General features: G+C 34.0%; 1 protein-coding gene and 1 long non-coding RNA gene across 14 annotated transcripts; both read left to right on the forward strand.

Moving 5' to 3' along the window:
• The first annotated feature begins 452 nt into the window (after positions 1–452).
• LOC113782999 (CBL-interacting serine/threonine-protein kinase 23) lies at positions 453–7,147 on the forward strand. 10 transcript variants are annotated; one of them, XR_003469876.1, is made up of 16 exons: positions 453–1,331; positions 2,137–2,199; positions 2,442–2,513; positions 2,608–2,715; positions 2,830–2,910; positions 3,086–3,139; positions 3,228–3,353; positions 4,242–4,331; positions 4,500–4,619; positions 4,739–4,864; positions 5,288–5,404; positions 5,699–5,755; positions 5,843–5,874; positions 5,962–6,036; positions 6,355–6,433; positions 6,880–7,147. XR_003469876.1 is itself a non-coding variant. In XM_027328991.1 (15 exons), exons 1-15 carry the CDS (start codon positions 1,125–1,127, stop codon positions 6,912–6,914), a joined length of 1,410 nt encoding a protein of 469 aa, XP_027184792.1. In that variant the 5' UTR covers positions 453–1,124; the 3' UTR covers positions 6,915–7,147. The 10 variants fall into 10 exon arrangements, 8 of the variants coding, with proteins under 8 accessions (XP_027184792.1, XP_027184793.1, XP_027184796.1 ...); XR_003469877.1 differs by lacking the exon at positions 6,880–7,147 and adding an exon at positions 6,572–6,873; XM_027328991.1 differs by lacking the exon at positions 5,843–5,874.
• A 2,742-nt stretch (positions 7,148–9,889) lies between these two features.
• On the forward strand, positions 9,890–14,118 carry LOC113782685. Of its 4 annotated transcripts, none has more exons than XR_003469834.1 (6): positions 9,890–10,142; positions 10,337–10,403; positions 10,625–10,672; positions 10,810–10,860; positions 11,794–11,940; positions 13,340–14,118. It is a non-coding gene; the product is annotated as an uncharacterized LOC113782685 (long non-coding RNA). The 4 variants fall into 4 exon arrangements; XR_003469835.1 differs by having other exon boundaries at positions 13,346–14,118; XR_003469833.1 differs by lacking the exon at positions 13,340–14,118 and having other exon boundaries at positions 11,791–12,169.
• The last annotated feature ends 382 nt before the right edge of the window (positions 14,119–14,500 follow it).

The raw sequence follows: 14,500 nt of genomic DNA on the forward strand, positions 1-14,500 counted from the left end.
ATAAGCCCAAGTGTGGATCATTCTCCTTAATGTGTTGTAGAAGGACGAACCTTTTGTATTGATGTTCAATGTTTTAATTTGTGTTTTTAATTGAAATTTTGTTGTTGAAATCTTTTTGAGCTTGTTGAAACAGTTTCGAGATTGTAGCTTCTTGAAAATTTGTTGTGCTTGAAAAATAATTATTAGTAATGTATTTTTTTCTTGGACTGGTAAACAAGAATTATAGGGATGGGTACCCTATGACCCGTCCCTTTTATTCGAATACCCGAGAATCGGGTATTCAGAGACAAACGGAGCGGACTAGAATCCAAAAAATTATGATCCGATAAAGTAGACAACCAAATCACGTTCAAGTCGGATAACCGACGCGTGCCCAGCCCAGAAGTCTCCGTCAATCCTAATAAGTTCATGGAAGCTTGCGGCCCATTAATTTCTGTCGGGATCATTGCTTTCCTGCTTCCTTGTACTCCTCGTTCATAATTGACCAAAAATCGCCCTTATTAGTTTACCAATTAAAAACGACTACTAATTAGTAGTTGAACTTTCCCCTGTTTCATCGACTTTTCTGCTTCCAAATCTTGAATCCCCGACATAAATGCCACAAACCAAGAAAATCCCAGGAAAATATTAGTAGTACCAGTATCTAAAATCTAAAAAGCTTCTGAATCTTTCCTTTTTAGGAGGACGTTTAGAGTAATTTTCATTTTTTTAACTTGTGACCAGGAGCATTTATGGCGTTTAGACAGTCGTCGTTTTCTCCACCCCTACTAAAATTCTTCGAAACTGACTGATCTGAGTGTTTTTCTATTCCATCTAGTGGTGAAACGAGTCGGGTAACAGATTTAATTTGGAATATGAATGTGGAGAAGTCTCAGGTTTGGCAGCCTTGCAAGAAGAAGAGGGATTTAGAAATTTGATAATTAAATCAATATATTTTGTACTGCATAGGGGAAAATCGATAATTTCAGAGAGAGCCCACAAAGGAAAAGCTGTAAAATGGATGGGATTTGTACAAGAAGGGGACGTTGATCGCTCTTGGGGCGGCTGAGGCTCAGGCAGAAATATTTTTGGTTAAAAGAGAAATAGAGATTCATTTGTTAAAAAAAAAGGTGGGATTTGCGAATATGAAGATGGCATCATCAAGATCAAGCGGAGGTAGCGGTGGGTTCGGTGCTTCGAAGACAAGAGTAGGAAGGTACGAGCTGGGAAAAACATTAGGGGAGGGGACTTTTGCTAAGGTGAAGTTTGCAAGAAATATAGAGACGGGTGAGAATGTGGCCATCAAGATTCTCGACAAAGAGAAGATTCTCAAACACAAAATGATCGGTCAGGTACCTTTTAGTTATTAGTTTTTGTGTAATTCACTATATTATTGAATGATGAACACATGACTTTTGAGAATTCTTGGTTTTGATCACTGACTGATATGGGTTGGTTTGCTTTTTTTCGTTTGATTCTGCATTTCTCCGTCTGTATGGAAAAATAAAGAAGGGGTTGACTTTTTAAAATAAAACTCCCAGTAGGTTTCTTGGTTTCTTTTTTGTTTTTTTTTTCTCCTTGTCGTGTTTGATTAATGTCTTAAACTGATGTGAAATGTTTATATTGGCTGTCAAGTAGGTAAACTAATAAAGTTTATATGGTTTTTTTTTTTGTGTGAAAGGCTGCTTGATGAAGTTGTTCTTTCTTCAGCTTAGTGTGCAGTAGTAGCAATTACTAGAAGCAAGGATAAGTGGAACATTTTTGCTTGTAGTTTTTAGTACTAATATTTTTTCAGCGGTCCCTTTATTTTTTGGCTTATCAGAGGCTACTCCAGCTTGCCTGTGATGAAAACCCTGGCTAACTGCTTTTACCTGTTGATTGTGAGTACTTCTTCTGACCATGTAGTCCTGTAAAGAGTTGTGCTGGGACAGATAACAGTAGAAATTTGGTACTATGGATTCAGTTCTATGTTCAATGCATCTGTCACAAACTCTTCATGGAGGCCTAGATATTTTTAATTGTTGGAAAACCTATTAACATTTTGAAGAATTATTGTATATGTGTTGTTGGGTTGTCATAGCTTTCATGTGAAGCGTATTCCAACTCAACTAATTCAAATACTTTCATTTATGTTGTAATTCTGATTGTCCTTTGCAGATTAAACGTGAAATATCAACTATGAAGTTAATCAGGCATCCAAATGTCATCCGCATGTTTGAGGTTAGACATCAAAAATTGCTTGAATTGTTACTTGAGTTGGTTTCATAGCTTTTGCATGTATCTAGTCTTAGACAGTATAAATTTATATTCTGTTTATTTGATTCTGATTGACCTGTTGGTTCTTCTGATTTGCATACTCTCCAAGCTATTTTCTTATTAACACATCTCACTTCTCATTGAATTTGTGAGTTTCTCTTTCAAGATTGCTTTCTTCGCTTGTTAGCATTTAAACTCCTGTTTAGGTCATGGCGAGCAAGACCAAGATATATATTGTGCTTGAATTTGTCACAGGTGGTGAACTCTTTGACAAAATTGTAAGAATGTTGTTACTTCAGGTTTTTCTTCTTGTTACAATCACAATACGTCCTTTGGATAAACGGGCTAATAATTTGCTCATTTTGAAACCAGGCTACTAAAGGTAGGCTTAAAGAAGATGAAGCAAGAAAGTATTTTCAGCAGCTAATTAATGCTGTAGATTATTGTCACAGCAGAGGTGTATGTCATAGGGACCTCAAGGTAATAAAATTGGTTGACCATTAAGTCTATCCTAAAATAGATGAGCCACTTACTTGGCCTGTTGTTGCAATGATGAGCAAATTTGTTATGACCTTAGCGTTATCTGTAACTCAGCCAGAAAACTTGTTGCTGGATGCAAATGGAGTTCTTAAAGTCTCAGATTTTGGATTAAGTGCACTGCCTCAGCAAGTTCGAGTATGACAATTCTGTTTTAAATTTGAGAAGAATATTATCACACATGCTTGTCTGTTCTCAATCTATCTCAAAATGATTAGCATACTGTATCATAGTCTATGAATAACTATGCCAAAGTTTCTACAGCCTGTGCTGCATAAGAGAATTCCAACATTTTCTTGATGTATTTGTTCAGGAAGATGGTTTACTACATACAACATGTGGAACACCAAATTATGTTGCTCCCGAGGTACATGATTAATAGTTTGTTCTACTCAATTTAGCTTGTTATTATAGTAATTGCTTCAGTTCTTATTCTTCAGTTTTTACCTACCCAGGTGATCAACAATAAAGGTTATGATGGTGCTAAAGCAGATTTGTGGTCTTGTGGCGTAATTCTTTTTGTCCTTATGGCTGGCTACCTGCCTTTTGAAGAATCAAATCTCTTGTCATTGTATAAAAAGGTTTGCCCTGCCATCTATTTGAAATGCAATTTGACGTTATCCATCCTTTTAACAGCATTTTAATAACATAGTCTTGGAGGTTCATGCTTTCGTTGTGTTGTGTTCTTGAGGCAGCTTTTTTTTCTCTATGTTATGTGGAATATGACAAATGCTATTTTCTTTATCAAGAATCCTTTGATCATTGACCATGGACTGGTAAAATATCTAGTTTGCTTGCATGTCGTCTTCAGTATCCTGCCATGGTTCAAATTTTGGAATTGTAATTAATGTCTATGTTTCCTCTCCATACTTCTGTAAGTCCTTGCATTAAAAGTAATTCTCAGGTTTTTTTCTTGCATCCAACACCCCCCCCCCAAACCCCCCCCAAAAAAAAAGGGGGCAGGCATCTGAAGTGTACCTCTACATTTTGTCTAAATGAAGAATGATGATCTCCATTTCCATAACTGCATCAAATATTAGGGATTCTGTTGCTTTACACCATAAATTAGGATGTGTACCTTGTTCAACTTTTTTTTTTAACCTATTATTATGCACCAAAGGATCTTTTGCTCATAAGCTTATTGGTCTTTCGTTCCTTTTACTGTATCAGATTTTTTGTCTATGTTTGTGAATTGTGTTCTATGTGATGAAAAAGAAAAATGGTGAGATTGAACACTATTTAGATGATGAAAGAGACATGATGCAAAGGAGACTGATGAAGATTCTTTTTAAATATGAAGAATTTAATCATGCATGATTTTCCTTCTGTCAGCTTCTCCATTTGATGATTTCAGCCTTTTATTGTTGGGTCCATATAATTCCAGAGTTATTATAGAGTTATTTTGTGCTGTTTGCTTTGTTGACTATTGTGTTGGTGCACATCTTTATTCAGTTTTTCCTCAATTGCAGATCTTTAAGGCTGAATTCACATGTCCTCCATGGTTCTCTTCGAGTGCGAAAAGGCTGGTCAAGAGAATTCTGGACCCTAATCCCCAAACGGTATGCGAACCTTGTCTCTTATTTAGCATTGCCAGTATATATGCCCCTGCCCCCCCTCTCTCTCTCTCTCTCTCTGTGGCGTAATTAGAAAATTAAACTATACCCTGCCTATAATCTATAGAAGGCAGGTATGACTGTGTCATTTGCCGTTTTTTGAATATTGAACAGCGTATTACAATTGCTGAGCTCATTGAGAACGATTGGTTCAAGAAAGGATATCAACCACCTGTTTTTGAACAAGAGGAAGTTAGTCTCGATGATGTGGATTCTGTTTTTGATGAATCTGCAGTATGTATTTGTGTTTAAAATTGCTTTTTTCATCTCTTCTAGGCTCCAATTGACTATGACATGGAGTATTGTGATGGTACCAAAAGGAACTGTTTATGTGATGCTTTTTGATTTTTCAGGAGTCCCAAAACCTTGTTGTGGAGAGACGGGAAGAACATCCAACTACTCCATTAACTATGAATGCCTTTGAGCTTATCTCAACATCTCAGGGTCTCAACCTTAGTTCTCTTTTTGAAAAACATATGGTATGTTCCAAATTATAGTGATGTCACAACAAATGTGATGCAATGGAAATCCATATAATCTTCTGATTTGTATGCCAAAAAGTAGCCACTACTTTTGTTTTATGAATTTGAAAACCATTTCTCCAAATAGTGGTTAGTTATTGAAAATTTTCCTTTCCTTCTAACGAATCATTTGTAAATGTAACACTTATTCTGCATAAGTTATTGGGTCTTGGCGCTTTTGTGTAATGCGCTTGAATATTTCACAAATATTATATAAGTCAGTTAATTAACTGGTGCTCCTTTCTTTATCCATTCAAGATCAGAGAAAGTTAAATTAGTGGTAGTTCTTACACTATTATATAACAAATTGCTATGTCTTTGTATTTTTTTCTTGCCCTTAAATTGTCTCAAAATGTGTGCTGATGCTTCTTTCATGACTAGGGGTTTGTTAAACGGGAAACGAGATTCACATCTAAGCGTCCTGCTAATGAAATAATTTCAAAAATTGAGGAAGCTGCTGTTCCTCTGGGATTTGGAGTGAAGAAAAATAACTACAAGGTAATTAATATTGCTTTCTGGTCTTCACCTGAATGCCCTCTGTTAGCCTTTAATTGTCAGTCGGCCAATGCTGAATAAATTTGTATCAATTGCTGATGCTAGTTTCAGTCCTTGTGGCACCTACCAGCTTTTACAGATTGTGTTGATATATCTGTGTAGAAACCAATGGCTCAGTGATTGGATCATGTTTTAAGCGATTTGGATATGCTCTTTAAAGTCATTTTTTTTGACATGATGATGACCTGTAGTTCTGGTTCAACTTGCATTTTTTATCAAATTTTGTTATTTTGTCAGATGAAGCTCCAAGCAGAGAAGACAGGACGCAAGGGCCATTTATCTGTTGCGACAGAGGTTTCTTTGTGGATCTAGAGCACCTTTTTCTTAGTGATTCCTTTTGACACAAAATATTGAGCTCTGGTTATAATTTTTTAATCACAGATATATGAGGCCATTTATCTGTTGCAACAGAGGTTTCTTTGTGGATCTAGAGCACCTTTTTCTTAGTGATTCCTTTTGACACAATATATTGAGCACTGGTTATAATTTTTTAATCACAGATATATGAGGTGGCTCCTTCACTCTTCATGGTTGAGCTTCGCAAGGCTGGAGGAGATACTTTGGAATTTCACAAGGTTAGGTTCACAAAAATAAGCAGCATCTGCGACTTGAAGTAAATGTAACGGCCTCCATGTACCACTGATTGATAATTTATATGTATATGCAGGCACACAAGCACATACACGTGCTTATTTAAGTGGCTTTAAGATGACAAAACAGAAAAGCGAAGTGCTTTTCAAGATGTCAATGCCATGTAGACTTGGCATAGAATTATCTCCTATGTGTGAACTATGTGGTCTTTAGTTCTGCACAGAAAATTGCTCTGAAGGATTTTATATATGTCATTTGCTTGTTTGCAGCTACTTATTTTGCTCTTTTTTATTTATATGCAGTTCTACAAGAACCTTTCAACTGGGTTGAAGGATATAGTGTGGAAAACCGGGGATGAAGCAAAGGAGGAACTGAATGATGGTTTGTAACTCAATGCATTTCTATTATTGGATTATTGATATAAAAATTTCAATTGCAAGGTCTTGTTTCATTTCCTAGTTGTACAATGGTACATTGGGATTTTATTGCACGCAACTAAATTATGGTTTGCTTTTGCAGAGCCTAGAAATAATTGAAATTTCTGTCTCGTTAATGACTAATTCCTTTTGGCTGCTGGCTTCTCTGTCTTATGGATGTTAGCCATAAATATTCCACTTGGTTCATGTATATGATGTGCATGGAAGTCGGTTCTATTCTTCTTACTTCAAAACTATTGCCTTTGTTTTACGGTCTTCAAATTGTCTTCCATAACAGAGACATGTATAAGTTACTAATTTGACGTCTTCAGTTATTCAGGAAGAAAACATACTTTTGCATCCATTAACCAGCATCATTTTTGCTCATGTAGCTTGTTCTTTAATACACAGGGGTTGCTGGCATCTCAGCGTCGTCATCATCTTGACATCTGAGGGTCCTTTCAAAGTTATTTTTGTTGGGATTGCACGTTCTTTTAGATGGTTATTCATCTTCTACTAGATTTGTGTATTATGGTGTGGTTATATCTGAAGGTTCCAAGCAATGATTGTTTGCGAGTTACTCAGCTATGTGAAACATAAATTGTAGTAAGGATTATAATTGCAAATGTTAAAAAAGCAAATAATACATGACCCATGTTCAGGAATCATTTGACTAGCAGACCAAGATTCTTCTCTTTTACCTTTGCGCTGTCTTTTTTCTTTGGCATTGTGGGATGGTGAAGGAGATGTTGGTCTGAGGTGAGCCCCAGACTAAAACCTTTTGCACTACCGTGTCAAACCTTTTTGTCCATTTCAGTTGTTTTCATTTGCAGGGTTTCCTGTTGTTTGTCCCATACCCAGACAACCATCTCCTCCCTCTCTGTACATCCGAGACAAAAAGAAAATAATAGAAGAAAGAACAATGATGCTTTCCTCAAAAATCAAAGAGTTCTGGGGAAGAGTGGGAAAAAACGAGAGAAACAATATATAGTTCTTCACAAGGGTTTAATGTGTCTAGGCATGGTAATAGGTTAGGTTTGGAACCATCAAACATTGATTTAACTTGTTAAATGTATTAGATAGATTCAAACCCTGATGGATTTAATGGAAAAAGACAATACTCAAATCCTTATAGATGTAGGTAACCAATAGGCCATGATAAGATGTAATTAGGTTGGACTTGCTAATTGATACGGTAACATAGATAAATATTTGCAGTATGTGTCTATATTCTAATTAGGTTTTAGCAGGGGTTGGTTTGGATAGTAAAGATCCATACCTTGATGAGGTTTATAATTATATTGTAGGACTTGGTCCCGACTAAGGTTTGGGTCTTAAAAAATTTAAATAGAAGGCATTATATAATGGATCCATATAATTATATTGTAGGACTTGGTCCCGACTAAGGTTTGGGTCTTAAAAAATGTAAATAGAAGGCATTAAAAATATAATGGATCCATGTTGTATGTAGATATAACCTACTCTATTGACATGTCAGTGTGTATCCAAAAATTCAAAAATTAAGATAGACGTGGTAGAAATATAAGTGAAATTTAAAACTCGACTTGACTCAACTCGATTTTACGTGGAGATTGCATTAAGTTTGAAGCATTCAAGTTAACCTTGAGCATCGTTTCTGGGAAAAAAAAAAAAAAAAAAAAGTTAACCTTGAGTGAAAAAGTATCACGTTGGAAAGCTTACTAAACTTAATTGACCCTTAAGTAAACATATTATTCATCTTTTTAATACTTATTCATGTAAAATGTTTATCTTATTAACATATCTAGTCTATTGGGGAATGCCCTTGTTTTCAATTGAGCTTCAATTGCTGACGTGGCTCGCTTTCATTGGTTGATTGGTGGTCATCCGGCCCGTGGGAATTCTTAATTGATGGTCGTCCAGCCCGTTTGCCAATTGGACGTCTGCCTTTTCGTTTGCTTGGACGCCTATCAATTGCTTTTGTTTCTTTGTTTGTTGTTTGCTGGGGAGTGTTCCGATAAAACTTGGTCTCACGTTGCCGGCTAAATCGCAATTATTAATTGTTATCTTTTATTGTAATTATTACTTTAATTGTATTCATTATTATTAGTTACTTACTAATTCGTTGTTAGTAACTAATTAATGATGTCATTTTTTTATTGTCACTTTTTTTATCCAATAAATCGCATTTAATTCATAACTTTTTTGCAATTATTAACAAAAAAAAATTTTTTTTGGTTGTCCAAAAAAATCTCATTTGGTTACCTTTTTTCCCACATTCTTTTAAGAAAATGTCCTCTTTTTTTTTTGGGGTTGCCCAACAAATTAGGTTTACTCATCAACTTTTTTTCAATCCATTTTTGATTAATTAACTTCTGGTTTCACGTTTTTTAGTCGGACAAATCGCATTTAATTACCGACTTTATAATTATTATTATATTTTTTTTACCTAACAAATCGCATTGAATTATCAGTTGTATGTAGTTATTAGCCAAAAATTAGTCTCTTTTTTTTTTGTTGCCAATCAAATCATATTTGGTTGCCCTTTTTAACAATTAGTAATTGCTAATTAATTAATTAGTATTGTTACTTTTTTGTTGCATAGAGAATCGCAATTAATTACCAAATTGTTGCTGTTAATTGTTAATCAATTAATATGTCTACATTGCTCCGCTTGAGAAAAACGTTTCTCGTTAGTCTTTTCTTCTTTGCTTTTGGCCATCTTAATAATTAATTGACTCATAATTAACTAATCTTATAAATTAACATGCTTTAATTACCAATTCTTTGCAATTAATTATGGACAAATTTTATTTGTTTAGTTTAAATCCGTACTTTCTCGATTTCTTCATCCACCGTTTCGCATTACTTGTCATCAACCTCCTTTTGTTGACAGGTTATTGTACCTTGGCTGAATAATGCCTGTCTTATTTTTATTATGTTGTCCATCCGTTGTACAATTATCAGTGCTTTCTTTTGGTTGCTGAATAAATCACGGCTATTAATTATTATTATTTTATTGTAATTATTGCTTTACCTGTGTTCGTTATTACTAGCTATTAATTAATTATTAATAACTAATTAATCACGCTTTTTTTATTGACATTTTTTTTTTACCCAACAAATCGTATTTACTTCATAACTTTTTTGCAATTATTAACAAAAAAAAAAAATTTGTCCAAAAATCTCATTTAATTACCTTTTTTCTTTTCAAATTTTATTAAGAAAATGTCCTCTTTTAGCCAAAATTTAAATTACCAACTTTTTACAATTATTGAACACTTTGTTTTTAAAGCACAATTAATTATCAATTTTTTGCAATTGATATATATTAACCATTAAACACCCACGTGGTGCGTGAAGATTGGCTGGTCCTGATGATGTGGAAATGCTTATTAACCATATATTGCGGGTCTTTTCTTTCCCCTGGTAAACCGACGGCAGCTTCTCTTCTTTCTTCTTTCTCTGTCTTTCAAAACATAGCAGCATCAATCGATGTCAAGAGCTTTTCTTTGCTTTTGTCCTCTGGACAAAACTCCATTTTTTTTATGAGACCCAGAGGTCTCCCCTCAATTTCTGGCATTTGATTGTACTTGGAAGAGATTGTAATCTCAATTGGAGGGTCCGGATTTTTCCTTCTGCAGAGTGGTTGCTTAGGATTTGATGGACGATGGGCTCGAGACAGAAAAGGGCTGGTAATCTTCTTCCCCTTCCACTCCCGGTTTCTCCCAGTTCTCCCTCTTGTTCTTCTTCATCTTCCTCCCTCCCTCGAGTAGTTAGGGCTAATTTTTTCTGTTTTCCTATCATTTTCCTGATATTTCTATTTCATTGGCTAAAAGCAGCAAATCTTTTTTTTTTCTCATCTCTGTCGTGTCCTTTTGTGAAACAGTAAGGACGGGGAAGGTCAATATTTCATCTCCACTATCTGATGTGAATTTCTAGAATGCAGATATATGGTACTTTTCTTCCCCTTTCTTTCCATGATTAATGTCTCTGTTTCATTTCTGTTTTATCATTGATTTTTTATTTTTAATCAGAAGAAAAACTTTTAATATGGTCTGAGATGATGAATAATTGATGATTAGCTAGCTTTTAGATATTTATTTACTTTCTTTTTTGTATCTATTTGGTGATTTATTGTTCCATTTTTCGTTTTTGTCTTGGATTTCTTCTGGAGTTCGGAGTAAAAATGGCCACTTGTGAAAAACAACTGGTGAGTGAAAATGTAAGTTTGCTGCATCAATCTGATTTAATTTTTCCCTCTTCCACGCCTGGTTTAGGATTTGATGGATGATTTTTTTTCCTTTTTTTTTTGTTCTTTTGGTGCTACTTTTCCAAGTATATTATTGGTTGTTGTTACAGGAAGGAATATGAAAACTTGAAGTTGACATCTCTAAGAAGTAGTTAAAGCTGGTAATATTTATTTGTGTTCTACTATTTATACTATAAACCAATGTCTTTTTCTATAAATGGTTTCTCTCACCTAATTTAGCCTATTTTTGTTTATTGAGGTTGTTGTCAGAGAAAGGATAAAGGTAAAAGTGATTGGAAGAATGAGCAAATTTCTTCCAGTGTTTTGTGTTTTGGGTTTTATTGTGTTTGTCAAAGAAAATTAGATACGAGTATCTTTTTCTTCTGTATCTTCTTTTTTTCCCTTGGCTGGCAAACATAATGAATCTGTTATATAAACTACTTGGTATTCTTCGTAATGTCAAGATTTGGGAAGCTGTATGATGAAATCTTTATTTCATAGTCGATTTTTCTGGTTTTGTGGTTTTAACGTGCAAAGTGAAATCATTATTATGACTAACTTCCTTGAAGATGTTTTGATCAGTTCATGATTCATGAGATACATAGTTATATGAATTACATAAATGGAGTTTCAAAAGCAAAATCCATTTAATCTACTATGTAGATACCATCTTTCCTCTTTTAAATTACTAAAAAAACTTGGCTCGATCTTTGACTGGAAAAATTATGTTCAGAAAATAGTATTCCTGTGCGTCACACAATTGACATTTGATGTTGGACCCAATATTGCATTTTTTTTTAAAAAAAGAAAAATTGGAAAATAATGCATAGGAACTTCTCTAGAATTTGCTTCCACATATATGTATAATGTTTTGTTCCCTTTGGGGAAATTTCATCAGTGACATTATTTTTATTGATTGATTTCTGTTGGTAAGACTAGCTTTTATACTCTCAATAGATTTCTTCTCTTGTTTCTGTTATCGCCATTTTTTTTTGTGGATTCTTCTTTCTTCTAAGCAACTTTAAAGGTTCTTTTCTTTATATGAATATGTTATTATTGGGGTACATCTAATCCTAATCCTACTTCTGTAGCAGGAAATGACCATACATTGGGTTTTGTTACTGGTGGGTCTGCTCATGTGCAAATGCAATTTAGCACCAAAGAGTGTGAGAGTCTGGGATTAACTGATCTGGCTCTCTGCTTAGACTGCAACACCTTTGCTGAGTATGTCAAGGACCAAGGTTGTACCTTTATTATATGAATTTTGTTCATTCTCAGATATTTATGGTTTTTGGTGGATTTTACTTCTGGGTTTTGATGGGTTTTTTGAATTGATTACTTGCTGGTAAGTACATGGGTTGTAAAATGGTAATATTTGGGATTCTTGTTTCTGTACTATAGCTGATTGGTTGTCAAAATTAACGAATAGTGGGAGATAGTTGCAATTCTTATTGCTTTTAGTTGATTTAAGGTCTGGGTTTTTTTTTTGTTTGGATTTATGAATTGCTTATTTATATGTGAGATGTCAATGGTGATAATTTGGAAGGAGAACTTGAAAAAGGTTATGTTTTTATACAAATCAGATCGAGAGACTATGCTTATAACAGTAAATAAGTGTATTTTGACTTTTGTTGTTTTCACTATAATTTTTTGTGATTAAGTTTTGTCAAAATATGGATGGGTAAATAGTATTTTGGAAGATTTCTCTTTTTTCTTTTTGTGCCTCAGATAGCTTAAGGATAATCGCATAAATCGAAATAAGATCCTCATTGGGATTCTTAAATTATCTCATGCAATTAGTGGCGTTAAATTGTAATCTGTAGAATTCCAAGTAACTAGCCTGGATTATGGTAATGGTTCAGTTTTGTTGCTCTTGAGGATTATGGTAATTGCACCTGAGCTGACGATGATCAAGACATGCAAGAACAATAGTTCTACGATCATGATTTCCTAAGTTATGACTTGTAGTTCATTATATTTGATGATTAGGACCATACGCATTAAATTGGAATATTCTATTGGCATCCTTTATTGTACCAAATGAAGTACTATCAAGACAAATTCTGAATGGAAATATGTCATTTTTTGAAACCTATACCGGAGAACCCTTATTCTTCAACCCTTTTACATCCATTCTGGTGAATTTGAAAAATTTAAATAGCTGAAACTTGTGTAAAAGAATTCATCAATTATATAATGACTTAGATTTGTTAAAGAATTTTGGATTGTAAGATTACAATAAACATTTTGAACATTCTGCAATAATTTACTTAAGAGGAAGAAAATTGCTCATGTCGTCAAGAAATCCTGGATGTTTGACAAGATCTGCATTTAACATATCCAGTTTAGATGGCAACTTATATAGATTTCTGTATAATATTGGAATGATCTTTTTGAGCATTCCGCAAATAATATACTCAAGTAGAATATGATAATCTGGAAAACCCGATGTTTGAAAAGACTCCGGATGCAGTTTAGATTTGTCAGTGCCTCTCAGAAATCTGCCCCTTGGCTTTACCTTAGGCTTAGAGATGGCTTGCTGGATTGGTCTATTTTTATCTATTGATTTTCATTGTGAATTTTTGTGTCCAAAGCTTGGTTTTGACTTTCTTGGTTTTGCATCTGCATCACCACATGAAGCTGCAGCCGGGGAAAACTTCATTGACAGAGTTTTCATTATGGGTCTATAGAGACTGCATTTTGGAAATCTCTTTTGTATGTGGATAGGATTATATGTTATTTTAAAGTTTCTTTTATGCAAAAAAAAAAGGAAAAAGAAAAAGAAAAAAAGATGTTAAATTTGTTGTATGTTGTTGACGTAAAACATATCTTGCATCTGCAATATTTTCATTGTGTAATTATTTGATTTGGTTTTTCAAAACTCTTTCATTGTCGTAATAAGATTTTAGACACGAGATAATGGCTTGTTTCTCTTATCAGTTATATGTAGATCTTTAGTCCATATTATGTTGAATCCTGTATCTCTTGCTATTATGTAGTCATCTTTATCGTGTTGAATCCTATTTCTCTTGCTATTATGTGGTCGTTTCTATATTTTACAATTAAATAGGCTTCTTATCCGACATATTTGAGTATTGCTCTCAAAAAGTTGAGCTTCCTCTTGAATTTGTTCATGAGTGGCACATTTTTTATGCACATCAAATCATGGCAAATACAGTTAGTCGATGCAAGATGACGTTACATGGTATATATTACTTTGAAATTTATGACATTGCCAATCCTATTCAATTAGTAGGTAAAGCAAAAAATGACTTTTCGTCACTTAGTCACTAAGTTAAAATTATGGCTTATTTTCGCTGCTTAATAAAATTACAAAAACCTAATCCTAAAGATTTTGGTGCACCTTTATATAACTTTTCATGCTTATTATCTAAATTTGAATAATTGGACATTTTTGGGCAAGTCTAAAAGTTACACCGCACATCGCGCGGTATTATCCTCCTAGCTCCCTATAAAGTATCAGTGGTCTTTTGCTCAAGCTCAAATTTAGACTTTATAGGGCTTGAACTTGTGCTTCATCAAGCCCGACCGGTTATTGATGTTAATCAAAGTCGAGCTTGAGTATATTATCAAATTGTCCGTATGACACTAAAGTGTACCAAACTTAAGCTATTCAATTGAGTAGCCAAAATATAATGTTGAATGTATATATTGGTTAAAATTAAAAGAATCAGATAGCCATAAGGATATGGGATAATTTCAAAAACCTCCCCTGAGGTTTTTGACAATTGTAGAGAGCCCTTACTTTTACTATTTATATAATAATATATGCCCAAAAAA

Source organism: Coffea eugenioides, chromosome 9, assembly GCF_003713205.1.
Source record: "Coffea eugenioides isolate CCC68of chromosome 9, Ceug_1.0, whole genome shotgun sequence".
NCBI lineage: Eukaryota > Viridiplantae > Streptophyta > Magnoliopsida > Gentianales > Rubiaceae > Coffea > Coffea eugenioides.